Raw genomic sequence first — 24,523 nt, forward strand, 5'->3', positions numbered from 1 at the left:
ATATCTTTAACACTTTCTGATACTGAGGTTAGTGCTCTGCTGGGTTTTTACCCAGGAAAAGCAGGAAATATTTGCGCAGGACTATGGCAGCCATGGTGGTAGCAGAGAGACTTCTGTGGATGAACCTGGCAGACATCGGGAAGAAAGAAAAGGCTTTCTTCTCGATGCTCAGGTTTCGCCTTCTGAACTTTTCGGTATTTAAGTTGAGACGGTGATCGAGAAGTTCGGGGCGCACTCTGCTGCTTTCAGATCCTTCGTTCCACGAAGGTCCAGGTCTGAGCCCGAACAACATAGGGGTCCTGGCCAGTCTCGATCTGAGGATCAAAGACGGGCACAGAAGGCTAGTGTCGCGACTCGCGCTCCTCCCCCACCTGCGGGCAGGGGTAAGAGGAATTGTGGGTCACAAGGGGGTAAGCAGAACCTAAGGGATGTGATCCAGACGAGGCAGCATTCTTGTCTGAATCAGAGTGATACTGAGGTATCTACTCGTTCCCTTTATGGATTTTTAACTTCTGCTTTTATCCTCCCCTTCCTAATTCCCCTGTAACCACCAGCTCTCCACCTAATCGAGGTTAGGTGGAAACCTCTCGCATAACAGTCTCATATGCTGGACCTATAATGTTTTTGGCAACCACCTAATGTTCATAGCAACCACCTTACTGATGGTCCGGACTAAAAGGAGGCGCCCCTTGAGCGGGGCTCCAGTGCAGGAGGGTGGGAGTATAAAAATAACCCTTTCTGTATATACTTATGTGTAAATTGCTGGTGGTTATGTGTCTACTAATAAACTCTGTGAGTTTCCTTTGCAGTGCTCAGTTACAGTGTTTACTAAACACTCGTCAGCACCATCCATCCGGCTTCATGTTCTTGTATTAGGCGGCTGAGATCACAGGTTTCTGCGGGAGCCTCCTTGATCATCAGGCCTGGCATAGCACTGCAGGGAATTTCATGGATGTCCAGCCAGGTCACCCTGAGGGGTCTCCTGGCCACTTAGCTGTGCTGTCGCATCCAGCGGGAAGTGAAGGTGGCAGTTACAGAAGTCTTCTTGTATATGCTGCCTCAGGTGATGCTCCCCTCGCTAGAAGTTTGTAAATTTTGAGCTTGCCTCTCCGTGCGGTTCAGCGCCTCCGCGATGCTTAGGAACCTTCAGGTACACACGCTAAGCTCTGTGTACTTTCTGAAAACCACATGGTGATCAGTGTGCACGTGAACACTTTGCGCACTTTCTAAAAATCCACGTATTGGTAAGTGTGCACGCAAGTCTCTGTGCACTTTCTGAAATCCTGTATGGTAAGGGTTACGCGCTCCGCCTCGTTCCCTTTCTTGAGATGATTAGACCTTGGTTCCTTGGGCTCCATTCAGCCAGTGTGTATTTGTTTATACACTTCAAGCATCGCTTCCCTCAACATGAGTGGCTATTTGGGTGATTATCATGGTAGTTAAGCAGCGCTCCCCTTTTCCAAGAAGGGTCGCCTATGAGCTACTCTGGATTCGGAGTTCTCCTCTCATATGAGACTGAGTTCTCTGTTTTTCCCCAGAGCGCTCCAGCATTATTTCCACAGATCGAGTTGATGACTCTCAAACATACTGTTTTGGGATGCACCATTCCATCTATGAGCTGCTCTATCAGAGTACCACGAGAGCCCTTCCTTAGAACAGTATTTGAAAATCCATGCTATGGTAAGTGTGCACGTGAAGTCTTTGCACACTTTCTGAAATCCACCACTGTGGTAAGTTCGCACTTTAGTATTCTGCGTTTTTTCTAAAATCCTATATGGTGAGGGCTTCGCGCGGTTTCTTCGTGCCCTTTCTTGAGTTTGTAAAAGCCCCGTTTATCTTGGGCGCCACTCCACCTATGTATCCTCGGATACCTACCTAAACAGGGTGTTGCTACTGGAGATCTGTTGAGACAGCTCCTTCAGCAAGCTTTTGCGAGAGCAAGCGGTAGCCCCAGTGTGACAGTTAAGATTTAGTATAAAATCCTAGATTCCTAGCCGTATCCCTTTAAAGGAATCTTTCCTGATTCTAAGCCTTCAGCTCTACCCCGGGCCGAGGCCCTAACAATTAAGTTGGGTAAGTAGCTTAGGCTTTTGGCCGTAAGGGGTACTGTCACGTCCCAGGGGCAACTCCAATGGAAATGGTAGAGTTGGTACTTAGTGTTCGCCATGATTCTGGGCTGCACTCCCCTCAGCATGGCGGCGTGGGTATACTGTTCATCATAGTGGCGGCGTGGGTATACTGTTGTTTGTGTTTATATTGTAAGGGAACGTCTCAGGTTACGAATGTAACCATGGTACCCTGAGTAGGGAACAAGACACTGCGTCCTCTAGCTCCCTGCCATGCTTCGGACGCAAGCTTCAGACGAAGAAGTGAATGACGTGTTATCCCGGTGCCTGTTTATAGTCGCGCTGGTAGTGACGTCAGAGGCTGTCGCCGGCCAACTCGTTGGTGTTTTTTCAATGTATGCTTCAGACACGGGTCACGACGAGGTGTTCCCCATAGCGACCCCTAGAGGACGCAGTGTCTCGTTCCCTACTCAGGGAACCATGGTTACATTCGTAACCTGAGACGTTTTCACTAACCATGCATAAACGTTGTTTTCTCAAAAACACAATCATGTACAAGCATGCTATTTACATATTATTGTAGCCCAGTTTGTACTGACTACAGTGTTATTAGACTTTAGCCATGTATACGTTTATAAGCAACTGAAAAAAAGCACAAAAGTCAGGGGATGTCAAAACTTCTCCAGGCCCCCAAAAACCCTTAGACCCTAGAGGGTTAAGCTCAGTGTTCATGACTCCACCATAAGAAAGAGACTGGGCAAAATTGGTCTGCATGGCAGAGTTTCAAGACGAAAACCGGTGCTGAGCAAAAAGAACATAAAGGCTCAGCTCAGTTTTGCTGAGGGACCATCTTAATGATCCCCAAGACTTTTGAGAAAATTCTCTGTGGACTGACGAGACAAAATTTGAACTTTTTGAAAGGTGTGTGTCCCATTACATCTGGCGTAAAAGTAACACCGCATTTTAGAAAAATAACATAATACCAACAGTAAAATATGGTGGTGGTAGTGTGATGGTCTGGGGCTGTTTTGCTGCTACAGGACCTGGAAGACTTGCTGTGATAAATGGAACCATGAATTCTGCTGTTTACCAGAAAATCCTGAAGGAGAATGTCTGGCCGTCTGTTTGTGACCTCAAGCTGAAGCGAACTTGGGTTCAGCAGTAGGATAAAGATCCAAAACACACCAGCAAGTCCACCTCTGAATGGCTGAATAAAAACAAAATGAAGACTTTGGAGTGGCCTAGTTAACTTTAACTTTTACCTGACCTGAATCCTATTGAGATGCTGTGGCATGACCTTAAAAAGGCGGTTCATGCTCGAAAACCCCCCAGTGTAGCTGAATTACAACAATTCTGCATAGATGAGTGGACCAAAATTCCTCCACAGCGCTGTAACAGACTCACTGCAAGTTATCGCAAACGCTTGAAATACTTTTTCACACAGGGTCATGTAGTTTTGGATTTTGTTTTCCCTTAATAATAAAAACCTTAATTTAAAAACTGTTGTGTTCACTTGTGTTACCTTTTACTAATATTTAAATTTGTTTGATGATCTGAAACAAAGTGTGACAAACATGCAAAAAAGTAAGAAATCAGGAAGGGGGACAACAATTTTTCACACAACTGTGTGTGTGTGTGTGTATATATATATATATATATATATATATATATATATATATATATATAGTTTAAAAAACAATTAAATATTTTTTTTTTTTTTTTTTTTTTTGTATATTTCAGTGTACCCAAAATGGAAATGATAATTCCAAAATTGGAAATGTATTTTCTTGCCCATTTGAAGTATATTTTTACAATATTTTTTGTTTTGACATTGGAAGACTTAAAAGACTGATGTTTTCAATTTGAAAAATATATTCCATTAAATGATTAGTTCACTTTTAAATAATTTTACTTTCATAATTTACTCTCCCCCATGTCATCCAATATGTTCATGTCTTTCTTTCTTCAGTTGAAAAGAAATTAAGGTTCTTGAGGAAAACATTCAAGGATTTTTGTCCATATACTATAGGAATTTTATTTATTTATTTATTTATTTTATTTTTATTTTTTTTGCTGCCAGGATTAATATTTTCCTTTTTATATATACAGAAACATGTTAGGCTATTTTTTTTTTCTGTTAGCTGATTGAGACTCCTCTTCTAGAACAGTGCCACAGGTGTTTTTTGAATTTTAAGTGCTATTCTGAAGTGTTTGTGCCCTCTACACAGTCTGCATTCAATGACTAAACCCCTGTGTAGATGTCACACTGTTTGCAGCATTAACAGCTTCATTTATTAATAGGAAGACTGTAGTTTTTCCACACCGAATCACTGTCACATGCTGTCTACATGAAATATGTTATATGTATATATTTTTATGAGCAAGGGAGAGGTTTTCAATTGTATGTGTGCGCCCACTTTATATTAGGTGTATATTAGTTGTCTTTCACAACTATAGAGAATTTTGACTGAAATGTCAGACTGATCACTGATCTTTATTTGACTTGATGTTGAATTTGAAAAAGGTACTATTCTTCGCTGTTAGCAGAAATTAAAATGCCAATAAGTTTAAAATATGTTATACTAATCTGTATATATTTTTACTTTAATGTTTAAATAATGTATTAGTATGCAAAGAAGATTTAAAATAAATATTTTTAAATGGTGTAAAAGTATTTCCATTTTAGTTATTGTAAACTATTGTGTGCAGACATTAACACGTTTTTTTTTCTCATTTGTATCTTATTTTTATTTATTGTTTATTATTATTATTATTATTATTATTATTATTATTATTATTTTATGCTACCAGTTAAATAGCAACAAGTATAAAAGTAACTGGGGCATAATTTAATGCAGAAAAATAAAGACTGAAAAAAAATGAAAGAACAGTATTTGAAATTACTGAAGCAGAGAGGTTTCTCATCAACGTTCAGTTTATTAGTTTCCAGCAGGTCTGTTTACCTTTACTGGACTGACATGAACGATAACTAGCTAAAACGATGGTGTGAAAAATGGGCAGAGCATCAATCAATACGAGAGCAGAGACATTGTGCCATAATTTCCAGCTAAATTACTCCACCCGCTTGCTAGGCGGTGAACTGCGCTTTGTTATGTTATGAATCAAAGCCAGATGAGATGAATGACTGTGAGCGCTGAGTTAATGTTCCTGTGTGAGAGTGATGAGGGTCCGCTGATGCCTCCATATAGCTGCAATGCAGGATCATGAACAAAATTGTAATGAACAGAATGATCATCACTGTGGTTTAAATGTTTAACAACATCTACAGAACTAAGCGACGTCGCTTTTGTTGACTTAGCAGGTCTTGCATAGCATGATTATCCTGCAGCGAATGTTATGCTATAAGATGATTGTGTCATCATTAACATTCCCAAATGCAAGATTTTGAGTGAATAGCAATGTAAATTTCTGTCTGTTGTGAACATAAAGCTACTGTATAACATCAGAAGACATGGAATGTAGTACACAAAAAAGTATGGATCACTTTAAACTTTGATGGTGCATTCATGTCTTTTTTTGAAGCTGGAAAACTTTATTCCCTGTTCATTGTAACTGCATGGAAAAGGCATGGAAGCAGAATAAAGAAAGTCATGCAGTTTTGCTACAGCAAATGACAACAATTCTAATTTTGGGGTGAACTATCCCTTTAGGTTAAATATATAAAAAAAAAATCAATATGCATGGATGAAATGTTCACAATAAGATCAATAACATGCATTTAGAAAATAGACAGGATGAATTTTCATTCCATGCTGTCTTTAAGGGTAAGTGAATCTGAAATTGATTATACTGCAATAATAGGCAAGGATTAATTAAAATAAATAAATAAATAAATAAATAAATAAACAACTTCACTGAGCTTTTGGCCATTTTTGTGTGCAGTATGCATTTGATTGTCTCTGAAGCGTTTGTGGCTGAGACTAGAGCATGAAGAGAGCTTCCATATCTGCACAGCCTAAAGCAGCTGATTAGAGGAGACGGCTCAATAAAGTTCAAACCAAATCAGACTGCTTAATTAATCTACCCGCTGATAAACGCCTCGCTCTGTTCACATTAAATCATCAGTCTGCATGAGGAAAAGACATCACAATCCAGACATGTGTCCACAAAGATTTAATCACCATTATTCTGACTTAATTCAGTTTTGTAGAGTTGCCCCCAAAAAACTATTTGGAAACCTTCAGACCCACTTAAATAAGTTTGAACGGTTATTTCATTAGAAATAAAATATCAAAGCAGGTCATCTGCACTCGAATGCAGCTGGAAACTTTTCTGATTTCACTTAAAACAAAGTGTTTTAAGTATTGTAAGTATTTTTTATTATTATTTTAAGTATAAATATTTTCCAATACTGTAATATTAGTTAAATATAAAATAAAATATGTAATATTTAGGATTGCAAAAAATAATTATTTAAAAGTAATTATGAAATGACATATAAAGATGTAAGTCCTACTTAAATGTGTCAGAAATCAATTCAAGTTCAGCAAATTGAATTTAATATAAATTTAAACTACAATACATTTTCATTGCAATTAAGTGCATCTGAGTAGTGAATTAAGAATATATTCTTTGAAGTATATTCTTTATGTAATAATTACTACTTTTAAAAGTACTTTTTAAATTGTACTTCTTTTCACAGGGCGGATTGGATGTTTGATTTTATTCTCAAGTTCACATAGGTGTCCTTGCAGATGATCAAACCACACATTTCACAACCACAAAGTGTCACAATATTTTTTTGTCAATTTTTTTTTTTTTTTGAATCTTTTTTAAAAGCTATATCTATCATTTTAATCCTATTTTTTAATGTTTTGTTTGAAGAGTATGCTTATGCTTTCTACAAAATAAATTCCAGCCATTTCATGTAATTCAGACAAGACATTGCTATATATTCAGATACTTTCTGCGGTCACTGTATTTGGAAACTGTTAAGACCATTAAAATGGGAAATTTCTTTATTTGATCACTGGGGTTTACTTGAGTTTTAGGAAGATCATGATTCTCACATAGGGCTGTGCGATTAATCAAAATTGTCATAAAATCACGATTTGAGCATGCACGATTTCTAAATCGCTTTATAGCATGATTTTCCGCGGCCCCGGCGTCCCGCAGTATGCTATCCGATCCAATCAGAATGCAGCGTGCCGTAAATGGAGCGTGAGAACAGAACAGACTGGGCACATATCTACGTAACTCCAGGTTCACAAGCTCTGTCTGTGATGCGTATTTTTTCCGAGCCCATGTTAACGGATCAGAGCGTTCACACTGGGCACATATCTACGTGCGCATGTGACCAGAAAATAGTTAGAAATAGAAAGGTGCGAACATAATTAATATCAGCGTTTGAGCATAGAGAGAGTTTGAGAGTGACAGGACAAGACACGTTTTAAGTGCGCGCACTCTCTCCGGCCGAGAGCAGCGTGTATCTGAGCACGCGGGTCTGGTTTTGTAACAGAGAAAAGGAAATACGCGTGCGAGCAGAGAGATTTGCACTCGCGCATTATTTTAATGTGCTTTCGCATTACAATAACGCGCTCTCGCTGCTGCTTCTGCCCCGCATACACATACTGTATACGCACTGCAGACGGAGTACGTGTGAACCTGTATAATGTATAACAAATCTATTTCAACACCTGAGGCACCACTACAATGAGCTCTATGACCAATGCATGGCAAAAAAGAAAAAAATAATCCCTGGACACATGAATTATTTATTTATTTATTTATTTTGCCATGTCTAGACATTTTGTAACACCTTTACGTAGTGATTATTTTGACTTATGTCTGTTCTAGAGACATGTTACAACTTTTTGATAAAGCTCTAATTGGTTTTCTTTTGGAAATATGTTTCAAATTCATACTGAATGAATTCATGACTGTAAAGCATGTATGTGTGTCAAAATCGTGATTAAAATCGAAATCGCAAAATTGATCAAAGAAATCACGATAGGTTTTTTTTTGTCCATATTGCACAGCCCTATTCTCACATGTTTGAAATTAATGACTTTGAAAGAACAAAAACAAAAAACAAATACTTTCAATACTTTCGTTTTACCATGAAGAGGAAATAAGCAATGCACAAGCCTTCAATTCACTGCCTCCCTGAACTGATTATGTGCACAATGAGAATTATAGTACGTTTGTAACTCAATGCTGAGATAATCCCTGCAATCATATCAGATACTGGGCAGCTAATGGAAGAACCACACTAGAAGAAATCAAATGTCTGCTGATGAGAGCACTTACTGCTGATCCACTTAGCATTAGGGTCGTGAACTTTAAAGTCTTTCTTGAAGATTTCTTCCACTGTCACTTTCCCCTTAAAGGCCAGGCTATCGTCCTCACCTATAGGGAGAAATGCAGAACACAAAAGACTTTTAGCTAGTGATGGAAGAAACTTTGCTTCACAAAATGATTCACTGTTTCGGAGCTCTCGAAATGCCACACACTCGTGAAGGCTGCTGGTGAGAATGGTATAAATGCAATGTAAACTCAGCTCAAATATGCATCAAAAACCTATTGCAAACCAATTGCAGTTGTTTTACTGAAACTTTAATCTATTAGATGTAATTACAAATAATCTAATACTACTTAATATGAAGTGTCTGTATGTGTTTATTAAATTGTAGGACTTGTTTGTTTTATAGAGAGTTTAGTTAGTCGGGCCAATAAGAGACTATTAACCACAACTCTTATTTTTTATTACACAAATGATTTAAATGTCTATAAATATATAAAAGAGGTCAACGATCATATATATATATATATATATATATATATATATATATATATATATATATATATATATATATATATAGTATGTCCTAATTCATAAGCACTCATAAAATAGTAGACAAAAAGTACCCGGATGACCTACTACTTCCGGTAAGATTATGAAGTGTGCATCCAATCTTGACATTTGACTCTTTACTATCCCATGAGGCCACAGGAGAGGATTTGTGAACGGAAGTGAAGCAACAAAACAGACACATTACAAAGACAACTTGGCAGATGTTCTACAATTGTCTACAATTTTCATTTATACTACATAGACATACTTTTTTAACAGCTGCAAAGCAAGTTTCAAAACAGATGTTGTACCTACTACACAGTATCCGATTTCGCATGCAGCCATAGACAAAGGTTTCGCAAAAATCACCCCCTAGTGGCGAACCACTGAAATTAGAAAGATTTCAAAACAGCCATGATGTTAGAAAGCCGCATTTACCGAAATCACGTGATGTTCACAGTGTGATAAGTGCTCTGAATCACTGATTCAGAATAAACAAATTGCAAAGGTTTTGAAACTTCACAAAAACTGGATAAAAAACGCCCATCACTAGATTTAGCACCGAGACTCACAATCACAATCTTCACGCTTCCATCCTCTCTTTAGTGCAAGTCAAAAACTATCAGCTTTTCATGTTCACGGGAGGCAAACTGCATCTGCATTGAGCTGAATTGGCTGCCAGGCTCTTCTTAGAGGGCAGCCTGGTGATTTTTCTTCTAAAAGAAGTGATAGTCTCTTTGGTAATGGCAACTGCAGTTCCTGGGCTTTATGTGAAAAGCACAGTGCTCTCTTAATGCTGTGCTGGAAAGTTCTGACTGTTCCAGCTTCCAGCAGTGCATGGGCTCATTATCTCAGCTGTACCACTGCGCTCAGGGCCCAAAGATCACCTCCATCAGGCAACTTCTGTTTGACATTACCACTCATTCGTTCAGCATGTGGCACGAGTGCACAAACTCACCCCACATCAATACCTAGAGAGACCGAACACATGGCGTAGTGGAAAACCATTTTAAATCGCACGCATTGAGAAGGAATGCGGCGGCAGCAGAGCTTTGCATTAAATGACAGCCCCATAAGGTGAGAATGAACACCAGAATGTATTCAGTGTGTTTGACAGAGAAAGCGGGGAAGAATCTATCAACTCACGCGCCCAACTAATATTACGCTGTCACTTTGACTCGTGTACGCGTGCGAGGTTCATGCGTGGGCCGGGTGCAATTTTCCAGTGCTGCAGAGGAGAAAAAAGAAGAAGAAAAAAAGGCAGGACATGGAAATAAACACAATCAGGCATTCCTCCAGGCACTGCTTTAGACGAATTGAATGTTTCATTATTAAAATGGACTTTGTGCATTTACAGCTGATGCCAGCACTAACTTGATTTATTTAGTCATAATTCTGCACATCAGATATGATCACAGAGTGCTTTCGTCTAGCTTATGACTCATTTTATATGCACAGGAAGATGCAGAAAAAGCAATATCTGATTTGTTTCACTTTGCTGTCAGGATGAGCAGTTTTGTATGTCCTAAATAGGAAGACTTCAAAAGAGCAAACATCAGAAACCCTCAGAAATAAACTTTGAGACAGACTAAAGAAGCATTTAGTCTTACATTGGCTAGTGGATTATAGTCTGGTCAATTCTGCAGGTTATTCTGGACAACAGCTGTCCATTTAGACAGGAAAGGACTGTCTGGCTGATGTTAAATGGCCAACCACAGTATATTTTTATTTATGATATAAATATGCATTTGAACATAACTAAGAACAGAATACACAGTTGTGGCCAAGGATGTGTCATTTATTTGTTACTAACAGGGTTCCACATGACCAATAATAGAGCTGTAGTCAAGTCCAGCTTTGTCGAGTCCAAGACAAGTCCAAGACCGAGTCAAGACCGAGTCCAAAGAGGTTCGTGTCCAAGTCAAGTCCATATCCAAAAGTTTCAAGTCCAAGTCAAGGCCGAGTCCAAATGAGAGAAAAAAAGGATCCTCTTCAAGACCACATACTTAACTATTGATAATGTATGTGATGCGAGAGACAGCATATCTCCTATTCTAAGAAAATTATTTTATATTATCATTTGTAATAATCAAAAAGCATGTGCAAAGTAACAACTATGTAGGACAGGGGTCTCCAAACTAGATCCTGGAGGGCCAATGCCCTGCAGAGTTTAGCTCCAACTGGCCTTAACACACTTATCTGGAAGTTTCTAGTGTGTCTACTCAGTATGGATTTCAAGAATTTACTGACTTATTTCCCAGATACCCGGATGTCAAGGGTTTGCGAGTCCCGTTCTATGGTCCGGTTAGATGGATTTTAAAAAATAAACTAGTTTTGTGCCCTGTGTCATTTACATTTCACCAGGTTATAATAATATCTCAAGCTTTTTGCATGATTTATTTGTAACACATTAACCTCAAAACCTTTTCAGCTATTTCTGCTAATTGTATAGTTGCATGGTGTAGTAGCCTATAGTGATATAACAGCATCACATTACATGCTTTCATGAACTTTTACAGGTTATATAACATTTATTGTTGCTATATGGGTGCTTAGTTTTTCTTGTTGTTTAACACACTTGGCCAAAATCTCATGATATAAATGATTAAGCGCTTATGCACAGGATAGTTAAAATGTAAAACATTAGCCTTTACAGGCATAGTGTTTGAGTAAAGAAAACACTGTATTATTTAAACTGGCCAAAATCTCATGATATAAATGATCTTCAGTCTGAATGGACACGGGAAAAGCATTCGCCTTTAGCAGACATAGTGTTTGAGTAAAGAAAACGCTGTATTCATTGGTTTAATTGTTAAATACCCAGTTATTTAAAATAATAATACCCGAATTGCATTGCGATAAAAAGTTTTGGATAATGTTTTCACGGCTGTGCGACTGAGCGTGGCAGTCTGCCATACTGAAAGGCGGGAAGTTACGAGGTTTCGCTCTGCATATTTTTTACAGTGTGCAGGACACTGGCTCTCTAGGACCGAGTTTGGAGCTGTAGGATAAAATGTTTTTTTATGTACTTTATTTATATTAAATTTACTTTATAACATGTCTGTGGTCAAAAATTTAAATGACTGATGCCTTGGCGCAGTGCACACACGCAAAGGTCGGGATATGATGCATGCGCGCGGTTAAAGCAAGATGGGGATACGTTTGGCACCACTGGGCATGTGCACATAAATACAGCCTAATTTGTCACACTGTACAACATTAATTAGTATTTCATTATTGTAAAGGGTAAGTTTAAGGCTATGTAGGTGTAGACATTAATAAAACACAATCTAACAGGTAGAAAATTAAATTAGAAACATCGAAACTTTTCAGAACGCAGCAAGTGCACCGCTGGTCATGTGACAAGAATCAACGAATCAGCTTCATCCTTTCCTGAAACAAAATTGAAAACTAAGCCAGGATGGAGAAACAGCTGTTCATAGCTGTACAAGGATAGCCATTTTTTAAATTAATTTATTAGCAGAGCTACTGCAAGGGATTTTTAGTGCTGGAAATCCATTTATCCTTTGCTGGAACTTCTGTCGAGACCAGCGAGAACATTTGGCGAGTCCAATGACCGAGACAAGTCCGAGTGCAAACACCAAGGAATCAGAGACAAGTCCAAGACGATAGAAAAATGTCTCGAGTCCGGACTGTACTATAGCCCTAACCAATAATACAAAAAAAGGCAATTTGTAGATTATCTGTTTCTAAATTATTTTAAGAAGTAAGCATAAAATAGCAATCCACATGGCTTTTTAAGGTTTGGAAATCGCAATTTAAAAAAATCATATAAACAGGTTTTTCATGGCAATTGGGAAAAGGTTTGAAGCCACAAACCTAGAAAACTTTGGATATTACAGTTCTATTTTGTGGCAATTGGGATAGGGTTCTTTGGATATTACAGTTCTATTTAAAAAATATATATATTCAAATATACAATGAATGGAATATACCTCTTTTTTTTCAAATGGTTGAATCTAAAATATAGGCAAAATGTCAGGGTGATACAACTGGTGATACAACATATATATATATATATATATATATATATATATATATATATATATTGAAGTTGAAATAAATTATTGAAAACTGTCTGTGTCATTTGCCATAAAACATTATGAGAATACAATAATTTAAATAAATAACCGTATTATTATTTCTTTAATATGTGTCATTTAACATTTTTATTAAACATTTAACAGTTAACTGTAAAATAGTCCCAAAGAGAGGACCACCTGCATGACTCAAGATTGTGTGACTGTGAAGGGGTCATTAAGTCTCTTAAAATATCTGATAATTGGACAAAACACTTAATGATATTTATGAATTATTAGTTCATGATATTGTCAGCTAACATAGTAAAAAATGTGTAAAAGTTTTTCAAAGCCATTTGAAATCAGCCAGATTACAAAGAGTACATCTCAAAGAACTCAACACAATTTTTAAAAGATTTTTCCTTTCCTGTGTTCTGTTCTGTATCTTATTTGTCATTGACTCCTACAGAGTGAGAACCTCTTGAATCATGTCGTGCCCCAATTATCTATCCCTACAGTTTCCTATTGGTTCTACACAGTCTCATTTAATATAATGGAAAAAAAATAAAAATAATAATAATAAAAATTCTCAAAATGCTAGCAGAATTTGTAAACACGACTTTGTTTCCTGGTGGGCTGTTAAAAACTGCATCAAACATTGTACAAAATCCAGGCAATCTGATAGGAGCTTGTGATGTCAGCCACCATTTTTGTGCATAATATGCATCAGGTGGCCCATGAACAGTCTGTGGGAATGCTGCCTGAGGCTCATGCTAGAAAACATTTAAATGTGAGCAGAAAAAGAGCTCAGCTGGTAAACCAACACATTACAGAAACATTCAGCAATTAGGCAAACAAAATATAATAATCCTTGCCAATGAGCTCAGTCAAGTGATTTTCAATGAGTGAGAATAAAAGAAATGTCTGGGACATGTATTCAAGTCTTACGCCTTGCTGTTGTGTCTATGTTAGAGCTGACAGCTGAGGGCTGATTTTCTTGCATGGTGCAAAGAGGAGAAATGAGCCCAGCTGGAAGCTTCTCCGCCTGGCTGCCTGCTATAGACAGAGTCTGCAGCATGTCTGGACTGTGCACTATTAAAGATGAGCTGCCCACCATTGCAACTAGATGAATATTCTTCACTGTAAACGCCCATTTACAAACTGCATTGCCATAAGCAGCCATTTAGAGCACAAAACTCAGTAATAGGCCTTTATTATTAGTGAAAAACAGTCAAGCACTCCAGCAAGTGGAAATAAATAAGATCTTTGGAGAATGACAAAAAACATTGTACACATGTTGTGGCAGTTTTGGCTCTGCATTTTGCCGGAAACTCCCACTCTTCTGTTATGGGTTTTGAGTAATAGTAGCCTAAAATCTGCCAGAAACAGTTTCACATTCAAGCATTTCTGGCACTCTGTTTTTCATCACACTACGATTTTGAAGGCAATCAAAGGAGCCACACTTGCTATATAGTAAAATACTGCAGACAGGGATACAGCATGTTTACTGAGAATATTGCACTTCATGCATTTTTAGTTATATACACTGTTAATGAGTTGGATTCTCATGCTAAACATGCCTAAAGTTTCAAAAAATTATATGAATGTAGAACGGAGTATTTGTGTGTGTGTGTGTGTGTGTGTGTGTGTGTGTGTGTGTGTGTGTGTGTGTGTGTGTGTGTGTGTGTGTGTGTGTGTGTTCAGCATAATCAGAAACGGTTCTTGAGCACCAACTCAGCATAGCAGAATGATTTATGAAGAATCTGAAAACTGGAAAAATTTCCATCACAGGAATCAGACTTTTTTAAGTTATGTAAAGCTGTTTTATAGAAAAAAAAAAAGTTTCATATTGTAATAATATTTCACATTACAGTTTTTACTTTATTTTGACCAAATAAAAGCAGTTTTGATAGTTTTGATAATTGTTTTTAAAGTTTAATGATTTTATCAAAGCAATTAATGTTAGTTTAAATTGTTGATTTTTTTATGAGATTAATGTATTTTGCATTTCTCAAATGTATAGTTATATATATATATATATTATATATATATATATATATATATATATAAATGCATTTTAAATCAGTTTAAAAATGTCATATTTTCTGACAGTCTGAGCAAATATTTTTTCCCTCCTAAAACCAAGCAGATTTTACTTAAATCCATGTTATGCTGCACATATTTGTCACTACTTCCATGCATACTGTGCAGCATGTATGGTATGTAGTGCAGCAATAGCATGGTGTATAAAAATGCTTTTTTGCATACATCCTGCATCGTGGATGATATGTTGTTAGATTTGTGTGTAATGAGCTGTTAATGGGTGAGAATTCCCGTATGGATGTCTTTGTGTTATATTAGAGTATTGAAGAACCTCTCCCAGAAATCCACTGCCAACAAAAACTGAACACATAAAATGAGGACAATCACAGGCATTAATTAAAGAACAGCAAGAGCTCTCATAAGCAGCAGAAATGTGAGATGCTCTCCATTTCAAAGAGTCTTTTGGAACTTTTGTTGGTTAAGAAGATCACAGTGTTATTTGTAAGACCGTGCTGATTTCATATGCACTGCTCTTTGATTGACAGACATGTGGATCCTACTTGTCAGCCCTTCGGCCCAAAGTTAATAAAACGATTAAGAGGAAATGAAGACCTTCCAGTTTGGTGAATGACTCATTATTTTTGTTAATAGATCACGCTTCGTTGATGTGGAGCAGAAGTGTTAATTTCATTTGCCAATGTGAAAATGCAATGTGAATGCTAAGGGAGAAAAAATAATTAAAGGCCATCTGCGTTTTTGATGCCATGACAATGTTTTCATTGAATCTTGTGCTTTAAAACATGTACACACAGCATTGTCTATGTACTCTGACAGTGTTAGTATTCATGAGAGAGTCTGGCATAACTGACCCCATTCACTGCTGTCAGCTTAGATATCAGAAAAATTATTTAAAAGGCATTTAAAATAACTTTTTTTTTTTTCTTGGGGAAATATTTCTCTGGCAGCTGCATTGAAAATTTCCTGGAGAGTCAGAAGATGACTTGGCTGATCTCTACGCACAAGGAAAGTGCAATTTCTCTAACAACAGGAAAGAGAAGTGGAAATAACTGTGGGAAGGTTATCTGACAGACCCCCTGCTATGGTGCCGTGATGTGCAACGGTTCCTGAGAGATTCGCGAAATCAGAGAAAAAGGGTTTTCCATCACAAACACAAAATGAGCTCCTCTAAAATGTCCAATTAGCTGTCATTGTGTCAGTCAAGTGTCAGTCTTCAGTGGGAAATGTTTCCTGTAAAAAACATAATAATAAAGCTGGGATAAAAGAAGACCTGACCCAGTTTTCCAGTCAAAGCACCGATCACGCGCCATCATATCAACCTATCCATTACATGAAAGAGAGGACGTGTCACAGCGAGACAACAGTGGAGACTGAGAAAAAAACACTCGGGCTAAAGGAAATTCAGAGTAACATCAATGATGGAGTGTGGTAGGGTGTCAGGAGCATTTTGTATCTGGCAATGTGGATAATGCTGAACTGTTCATCAATGGAGCAGCGGGGAGGATGGTGAACTGACAGGGGTGCTTTTACTATGACCTTCTCTTGGGACTCGCGAGAAGGGCAATGCTTCAGAGTTCAAATTATTTTTTTAGAAAAAATAGGTTCTTTAAATTTTTTTCACAACATAAATAAATATGATAAATACATAATTATATAACAAATAAATAACATAAATAAAAATAAACATTATAAATATAAATATTATAAATATTATAAATGAAAATATAATTTTTTATCTCTGTAATATTTTTAATGTCTTATACTTACCAAGGCTGCATTTATTTGATCGAAATGGCAAGCAATATTGTGAAATATTATTACAGTTTAAAACAACATTTTCTAAATATTTTAAAATAATATTTTATTCCTGTGACGCAAAGCTAAATTTTCAGCAGCCAATATTCCAGTCTTCAGTGCCACATGATGCTTCAGAAATCATTCTGACATGCCGATTTGCTGCTTCAGAAACATTTCTTATTATCATTAGTTGAAAATTGTTGTGTTTCTTTATGAAGTATGGAAAGTTTTTTTTTTTTTTTTTCCTTTAGGATTTTTTGATGAACAGAAATTTTACAGCACTACTTTTATTTGAAATAGATATTATAAACATTTATGTAGTGGGTAAAACTGTGCGTATTACAATGTTTTTGTTTTGTTATTTTTAACAAGCAATATGTGAGTTGTCCAATCACATAATTTCAGTGTGTACTGTACATAAGAAGGGATTTTTAGGGTACCGCTTGTGTGTCAGAGCACCACTCTGCATCATTGCCTGAGGACCGCCTGTTCCAGTTTTGCATTTCAACATGAACAAGTATGGAATTACCTCTATTGCTGCAGATTCTTTTTACGTGGTAAATGATTTTATGCCATTTTTAGGAGGAATACTCTGATTTGGGACCCATTGTGTTTAACGAAGCCTGTGGAGCAACATTTGTTGACGCTGCTGCTTTGTTGGCATTGTTTTTCCTGTGACTGAACTTGTTCTTCAACGTTTCTTATCTGGTTTCTTTGTTAATTTTATTTTTATCTCTTAAGTTACGTTTTGCTTAAGCTTGTTCTTTACTGGATTATCTTGTCATATTTGTTTTGCTTTGTGCAAATTTGATCTCTAGTCTCTGTTTGCTTTGTATTTGTTTGCTTCTATTGTGTCTTTGCGTTTATTTGTATTGTGCTTTGTTTAGTTGTATTTGCTTCATCTGCATTTATTTGTTTGTTTCTACTTGCTTCTAGTTGATTTATTTATTTATTTATTTATTTATTTTTGCTGTTTGTATTGTATTTTGCTTCATATTGAGGTATTTGGGTATCAACAGTGCGTATAGAAAAGAATCACCCCCCAGAAACCACCCACCAAAATCAATGAGTTGCATCACCTTCTTCTAAAAATGACCTGCAATTGCAATCAGGTGTAGCTAATCACTTTCTCAAAGGCACACAAAGCCATTCTACTTACAACTGTGATCAGCTGTGATCATTTTGATTATAGCTCAGCATTAAAAAAAAAGAGCTTTCCTGGAGCATTTGAGACCTAAGTTGTGCAAATGAAGCAAAAAAATCAACTATGGGTGACAAGGCACTGTCAAAAGATCTCCTGGACAGAGTTATAGGCACAAGTCAGGAGATGGATACAAAACAAGTTCAAAGAATTAATAAATGAATAGTTGATCAGTGAATTGTATTATTAAGAAGTGAAAGGTATTTGGTAAAACACAGACCCTCCCTGGATCAGGACGTCGCAAGAGGCCTACAGAAACTCTGAAGCAGTTGCAGGAATTTATGACAGAGTGGTCATTGTGTGCATGTGACAACTAGGGATGCGCCGGTTGAACGGCCATAAATCGGAACCGGCCGGTTTTTGGTATTTTTTCGGCTGATTTTTCCGGAAGTGCGCCTGCGTGCACAGACTACATTGTAATCATTCGCTATCATGTCATTTGTGTGGAAGTATTTCGAAATCTGTGCGCACGGGCAGCTGTTCAGCAATGGAGGTGCAGAGTTACATATCTGAGGCACAGATAGCAGAAAGCGAACAGCCAACTGCACAAAATAAGAGCTTTAATTGGACGAATGAAACACTTTGCATCTTTGTTTTATTCGCACCAACATTATTTGATTTTAACATTTTGGAATAATTTATATATATAGCATACTTTTATTTAGTCTCACTGGGTAAGAGAACTGGTAAAGACTAAAACCAAATTTAAAAACTAAAACAAATACTGAATGCTGATTAAGAAACATCTTATTGAATGTGTGTTGATTGTGTTGTTTGGATTGTAGAACTATGCAGTTGTTGCCTTTAATTTCACATGGTTACAGTTAATCTTTTCATTTAAGGCCAGTTGATGTTTTCAACCCAATTAAAAAACAAAAGCTAAATGCTGATGTCTGTACCATCTATGTTTGTATTGAATGTAGTCTACTTACTGTGCAGTTACTGCCGTTAATTTCAGATGGTTACGGTTATTGTTTTCAATAGCCAAAAGCCAGTTTGGCCTATTAAATACCAAATAAACATCTTGTTTATGCATACTTTCCTTCTTTCTTGTTTGTTGCTTAAAGAAAAAAAAAAAAAAACGTAAATCGTTATCGGAATCGGCCAGTTTGCTTGTAAAAAATCGGTATCGGAATCGGCCAAGAAAAATCATGATCGGTGCATCCCTAGTGACAACAATATCCCAAATTCTACACAAATGTGGCTTGTATGGGAGGATTGCAAGACAACATGCATTGCCACATGCAGTCATGACTGAGCTTTGCCACTACAGACCTTGAAGGTAGATGAGATTAAAATTGAATTATTTGGCCTCAAGACCGAACGATATGTCTGGCGGAAATCCAATACAGCTCACTATCCAAATAACAGCATTCCTACAGTAAAACATGGAGTTGATAATATCCTGTTATGGGGGTGTTTCTCTGTAGCAGGGACTGGAGCACTTGTCAGAAAAAAAGGAAAAAAGGGTGTAAATACTGTCAAATTCTTGCGGAAAATCTGCTGCCCTCTGCCAGAAAGTTGTCAATGGGAAGAAGGTTTACTTTCCAACATGACCTTTCCTTTTTCCAACTTCTGTTTTTTTATTAATTTCTTTATTTTTTATGACATATGTGTTATCTTTTATTTGGATGTTATAAGTTGCACTAAGTAAATACAGTTGGATAGAACAAAAACTTTTTCCATCTTTATTTCAGGCTGCAAAGCAACAAAATGTGATTATTTTAAATGAAGGTGATTCTTTTCTATACCCACTGTACTTTGATTTTGTTGCTAGATTCTGAACTTCCTAGTACTGTAGGTGTTTGTGTTCATAATCTTTCCTGGTTTAATAATTAAATATCTATTTCTTCGTATTCTATTGTTTAAGCTGTAAATATTAGTGCTGTTATTATCTCTCTCTCACTCTCTTTTTTTTTAGACTATTTTGGTTAACTTAGTTTTCTTGTTGCAGGTGATGAGGCTTCTGTGTGCGGTGGTGGAATTCTGGCACAGTGTGACCTGTTTTACAGGCATGCAGCACTCTGCAGAGATCTTTCAAATGCTGTCCTATGTCCCGTGCCACAGTTTTGGAGTGGTATCAGGACTCAAGCTAAAGACACCACCTGCTCAGTCTGTATGATCTGTGCTCATTCTCTCTTCCTCTATTAGCCCGACTGCCTGAACTGTCCCCTGCTCCAGTTAAGATAGAGCACAGACGTGAAGTAAAGGACTGCAGCCAGACAAGGTGTCCAAATGGACAGAAGAGGATGTGACGACACACACACACACACACACACACACACACACACACACACACACACACAAACACACACACACACACACACAAACATGCTCTTAAGCTCACAGACAGAAAACAAATCAAACAGGGTGTCACATCTCAATATGTGCCTCCCATTAGAAGACTTTACACTAAGCTTATTATTAGAGAAAAATGTAAATGTATGGAAACAGACAAAACTTCTCAATTAGTTTCTCAAAGACTGAACTTGCTAGCTTAATGAAGGCAAACCAGCATTCACAACACACTAATTAAAGCACTGCTGGGAGATTTTAATGGCTTTCTGAGAGCAAGGGAAAACAGAGATTTATATTGCCCAGTAGCAGGCTTCATTGGCCACGTACACACTGCAGTTAAACTTGGTAGATCCTCCTCTAGTGAGAGCTTAATCCCATTCTGTACACAGATTGTTTGCTTCTTTTGTTGCTGTTTTAATGGCAGAGAACAAAACTACAACCTAACTAGCTGATTTTTGGCTGTGGGACTAAGCAATTTAGGTAACACCTTACAGTGTATTTGTTTTACATTTTACATGTATGTACTAAACAGTAAATTATGCATAATTACAAGCACCTTGATGCCTGATACTTACAGTATATTATTAATTGTGTAATTACTCTGTAACAAGGACAAAAAATGCTGTGAGTCTGACTGGAATTTTACTAACATTCAATTCTTTGGAAAAAAAAAAAAAAAAAAAAAAAAAAAACAAGGCAGATCTGAGATACCGTACTGTGCTATTTTTTTCTGCATTCAAAGGTATAATCTGCATTTGACTAAAATGACAATTTAAATGAGGGGAAAAAAATGCAGAATCACACAATGGTTCAACAATGGTTGTGCAGAAGCGTTTCAGTTCAATGAGTTCAATGAGGACATAACTTGCTTCCTCACCTTTAAACAAGTCACTGCTTATTTTAAATTTTGGGGTATATGTGATATTAATTTAAGTATTTATTAAATTAAATAATAATTTAAGCTGAGAGAGAAAGAGAGAGTGAGAGAGAGAGAGAGAGAGGGGGGGGGGGGGGGGAGTATTTTTTAAATTGTATTATGATTTTGTTTTTGAGAGATGGTAATAATAAGACATGTTTCTTGATCCATCTGAATGATTTCTAAAGGATGATAGAAGACAGGAGTAATGGCTTTTGAAAATTCAGCTTTGCCATCACAGGAATAAACTAAAATTTAAAATACATTTACTAAGTAGAGAATTAAATTAAATTAAATTGTAATATTATTTCACAATATTTCTGTTTCTGATCTGTTTATTGTAGAATTTGTGTTGTTTTTGAGTTGTTTAGATATTAATTACATGTAAGTTTTGAACTGTAGTGTATACTAGAGTGTATTTTTTAGTTAGAAATTAGTTCCTAATTCTGTTACTCTAATGATCCTGATTGTATTTGTGTATTTGTGTCATATAAATATTGTTCTTTTTGTATCAATAATGCTTGTTTGGAGGATGGGGGGTGTACTGATTATGGTTCCAACATGCCTCTCTAAAAAAGTTGATACAGTCTAACAATTGTATCTCATATGCCAAGTAACAACAATTGGGGGGTGTACTGATTATGGTTCCAACTTGAATCTCTGATATTTTTTTTTTTGTTTTATTTTATTTTTTTATTTTTTTATTTTTTTGTTATTTTTATTATTTTTTTTTGTCTTTTGTTATTAGTTTTTATATTTTTTGTTATTTTGGGACATATTTATTTTTTGGCACATTTGCAACCAATTTAGTTGCAGTTTGAAGCCTGTTATTACACTTCACTAGAACCCTTCTAAGTGTTAATTTTGTTTATGTGGTTGTGTCACATATGTGAAAACTTGTCCCAATTGAAATTTCTAAATGCAAGACAAGATGTTCTGGAAAACATTCAAGGTGTTCTGGCAGGATGTGCTGACATGAGAGGCTGTGTCTGTAATAGGATTGTGCACCTGTATGTAGACACTTGAAACGTGCTGGTTTATTTACAGCAATATAAGTGTGTGTGTGTGTGTGTGTGTGTGTGTGTGTGTGTGTGCGCGCGCTATGTGTGCTGTGGTCCAGAGGCTCATGGCCCCGGGCCCTTTGCTCGCAGGCTGCATACCTGGAGTCAGCAGAATGACAGAGGTGACGATCAGAGAGCAGATGACCAGAATAACAAGCAGTGCAATCGCTATTCCCTTCCAGTTCCTCTGCGAAGGGTTACTTCCCACCAGCTCCTAAAGTAATAGATGGACAAAGAGAAAGAAAACATGTGAGTCGATGAATGCAAATAGGAGGTTAGTCAAGGACAGTTGTGTGTCAGTGAACAACACCTCCTGGGAACTGCTGTTGGCCTAAAACGATTTCTACCACCATCTCTGTACAAAGATAAGTGTCATTTGGTGTGACATACAGTTGTTCATTTTAATATACTAAAAAAAAAAAAAAAAAAAAATTTCATTGAAAGCTGTTTTTTTAACAGCCATTACTCCAGCCTTTAGTGTCACATTATCCTTCAGAAATCAATTTAATATGTTGATTGGCTTCTCAAGAAACTGTTCTTTTTATTATCAACATTGATGCTTTGCAGCTTAATATGTTTGTAGTAAGCATGATGAGTTTTTTTTTTTTTTTTCAGGATTGTTTGATGAATAAAAAGTTCAAAGGAACAGCATTTATTTTACATTTTGTATCATTACAAATGTCTTTACTGTCACTTTTGAGCATTTTAATGTTTATTTGTCATTGAAAAATATTAATTTTTTTCAATTTTATTTAAATATTTTTAATGAATTTTAATTTAGGCAAATTTGTTTTTTTTTTGTTGTTTTCTCAGCAATGCTGGAAGATTTATTTGTTAAATAAAGTATATGGCTCTGAAAAGCCTGAGGGCGTTTTAATTTCTAAAGGCCAGAAAATGCATACATCATTTATATTTGATACATGTTGCAAAAACTATGTAGAGCAGTGGTTCGCTATCTTTTTTGGAGAATGTTTGTTGAGAATATATTGATATAATTTCCTTTGTTTCTACCATAGTGAGCATGGTAATTTTGGTGGGTAAATATCACATTTACACAAGCAAATGGAAGAAATGTGAACCCTTCTTTACTATATTTCATGATTTTTGAGAATAGTTTGCTTAAAAATATTTCAAAGAAAACTCATTTTCAAAATAGTTACTATTTTAGTGCTATCCTCATTTATAACTTTGTTATAGTCCATTACATTTTAAATCTTGCTTTTAAAGCCTATAATTTAGGCTATATTTATGAGCACCGAATAGCCTAAGCTGTTCTGAAATTTGACATTCAAACCAACCGCAGCCAGTCAGTAAACAAAAAGCCTTCATATTCATTTGTCTAAACAAGAAAAAGCATATCATGCTTCATTGTGTCAAATGCTCGCTGTTATTTTCACGGGAAGTTCGGCAGCTGTGCTACAGAAAGCAAAGTCGTTGCTATGGAAATGATACACCGTCTATTCTAGAAGCGGTAGGATTGGTGCAAACTAGCATCTAACACTAACTAACACAAATACACTGGGTGCAAATGGTGCAATATGATGCATCAAAGCACATAGATCGAGTTATAATCAGTCGTTCAGTAACTGAGAGCAAGCGGTACAGTAAATGGATGCTGCGTTCTATTTCTGATGCTACTGACAAGTTGACAGAAATATAGAAAGTGCGCTTTGGTGAATCCACTGTAGAGACGTGTTAGGATGTGGCAGACCATTTCAGCAGAGTTTCAGCTCATCTTCTTAAGTGTAAACTCGCCTTAACAAAACGCCCCCAAAGAACACAAACTTCCAGCGCCCCCCGATGCTCTCTGAATAGCCCCGTTGAGAAACACTAATGTAAAAAATAACTATTTTCCAAATGTGAGACAAATAAATTGATATTAAGCCTAAAACAGCATATTTTCTTGCCAAATATTTGGCAGTAGCTATAAATTAAACAAATGTAATAAATGAATGAAAGTTCCTCCGCATGAAAACATCAACACGAGTGTATTGAAATGTGTATTGAAATGACAGGAGCTATTTCAAAAATAGCAATGAATCAGATGTGAATAACAGACAATAAACTCAAACCAGAGCAGAGAACATTACATCTCTTGTTCATACAGATGCCACCAAAATATAGTAATCACAGCAAGCAGACAGTAGACACAAAGCATTTGAACTTAAATCAGAATGCATGCAAACAGAGTTGAAAGTAGCATGCGGCTGTGCCCTGTGTTCTCGCAGGTGACGTTTTTATTGGACTCAACACAGACTAATGGAGTGGA

At 36.7% G+C, this 24,523-nt stretch overlaps 1 protein-coding gene across 1 annotated transcript in view; it reads right to left on the bottom strand.

Annotated features, from left to right (window-relative positions):
• The window catches only part of dpp6a (dipeptidyl-peptidase 6a), a 177,181-nt gene that overhangs the window by 102,076 nt on the left and 50,582 nt on the right, over positions 1-24,523 (bottom strand). Inside the window, exons 2-3 of the mRNA XM_042714127.1 lie at positions 22,354-22,468; positions 8,337-8,435 (exon numbers count right to left, since the gene is read on the bottom strand). Coding sequence (XP_042570061.1) covers positions 8,337-8,435; positions 22,354-22,468 — 214 coding nt within the window. The remainder of the gene's footprint in view (positions 1-8,336; positions 8,436-22,353; positions 22,469-24,523) is intronic.

The sequence above is a fragment of the Cyprinus carpio genome, chromosome A24 (assembly GCF_018340385.1).
Source record: "Cyprinus carpio isolate SPL01 chromosome A24, ASM1834038v1, whole genome shotgun sequence".
Lineage (NCBI taxonomy): Eukaryota > Metazoa > Chordata > Actinopteri > Cypriniformes > Cyprinidae > Cyprinus > Cyprinus carpio.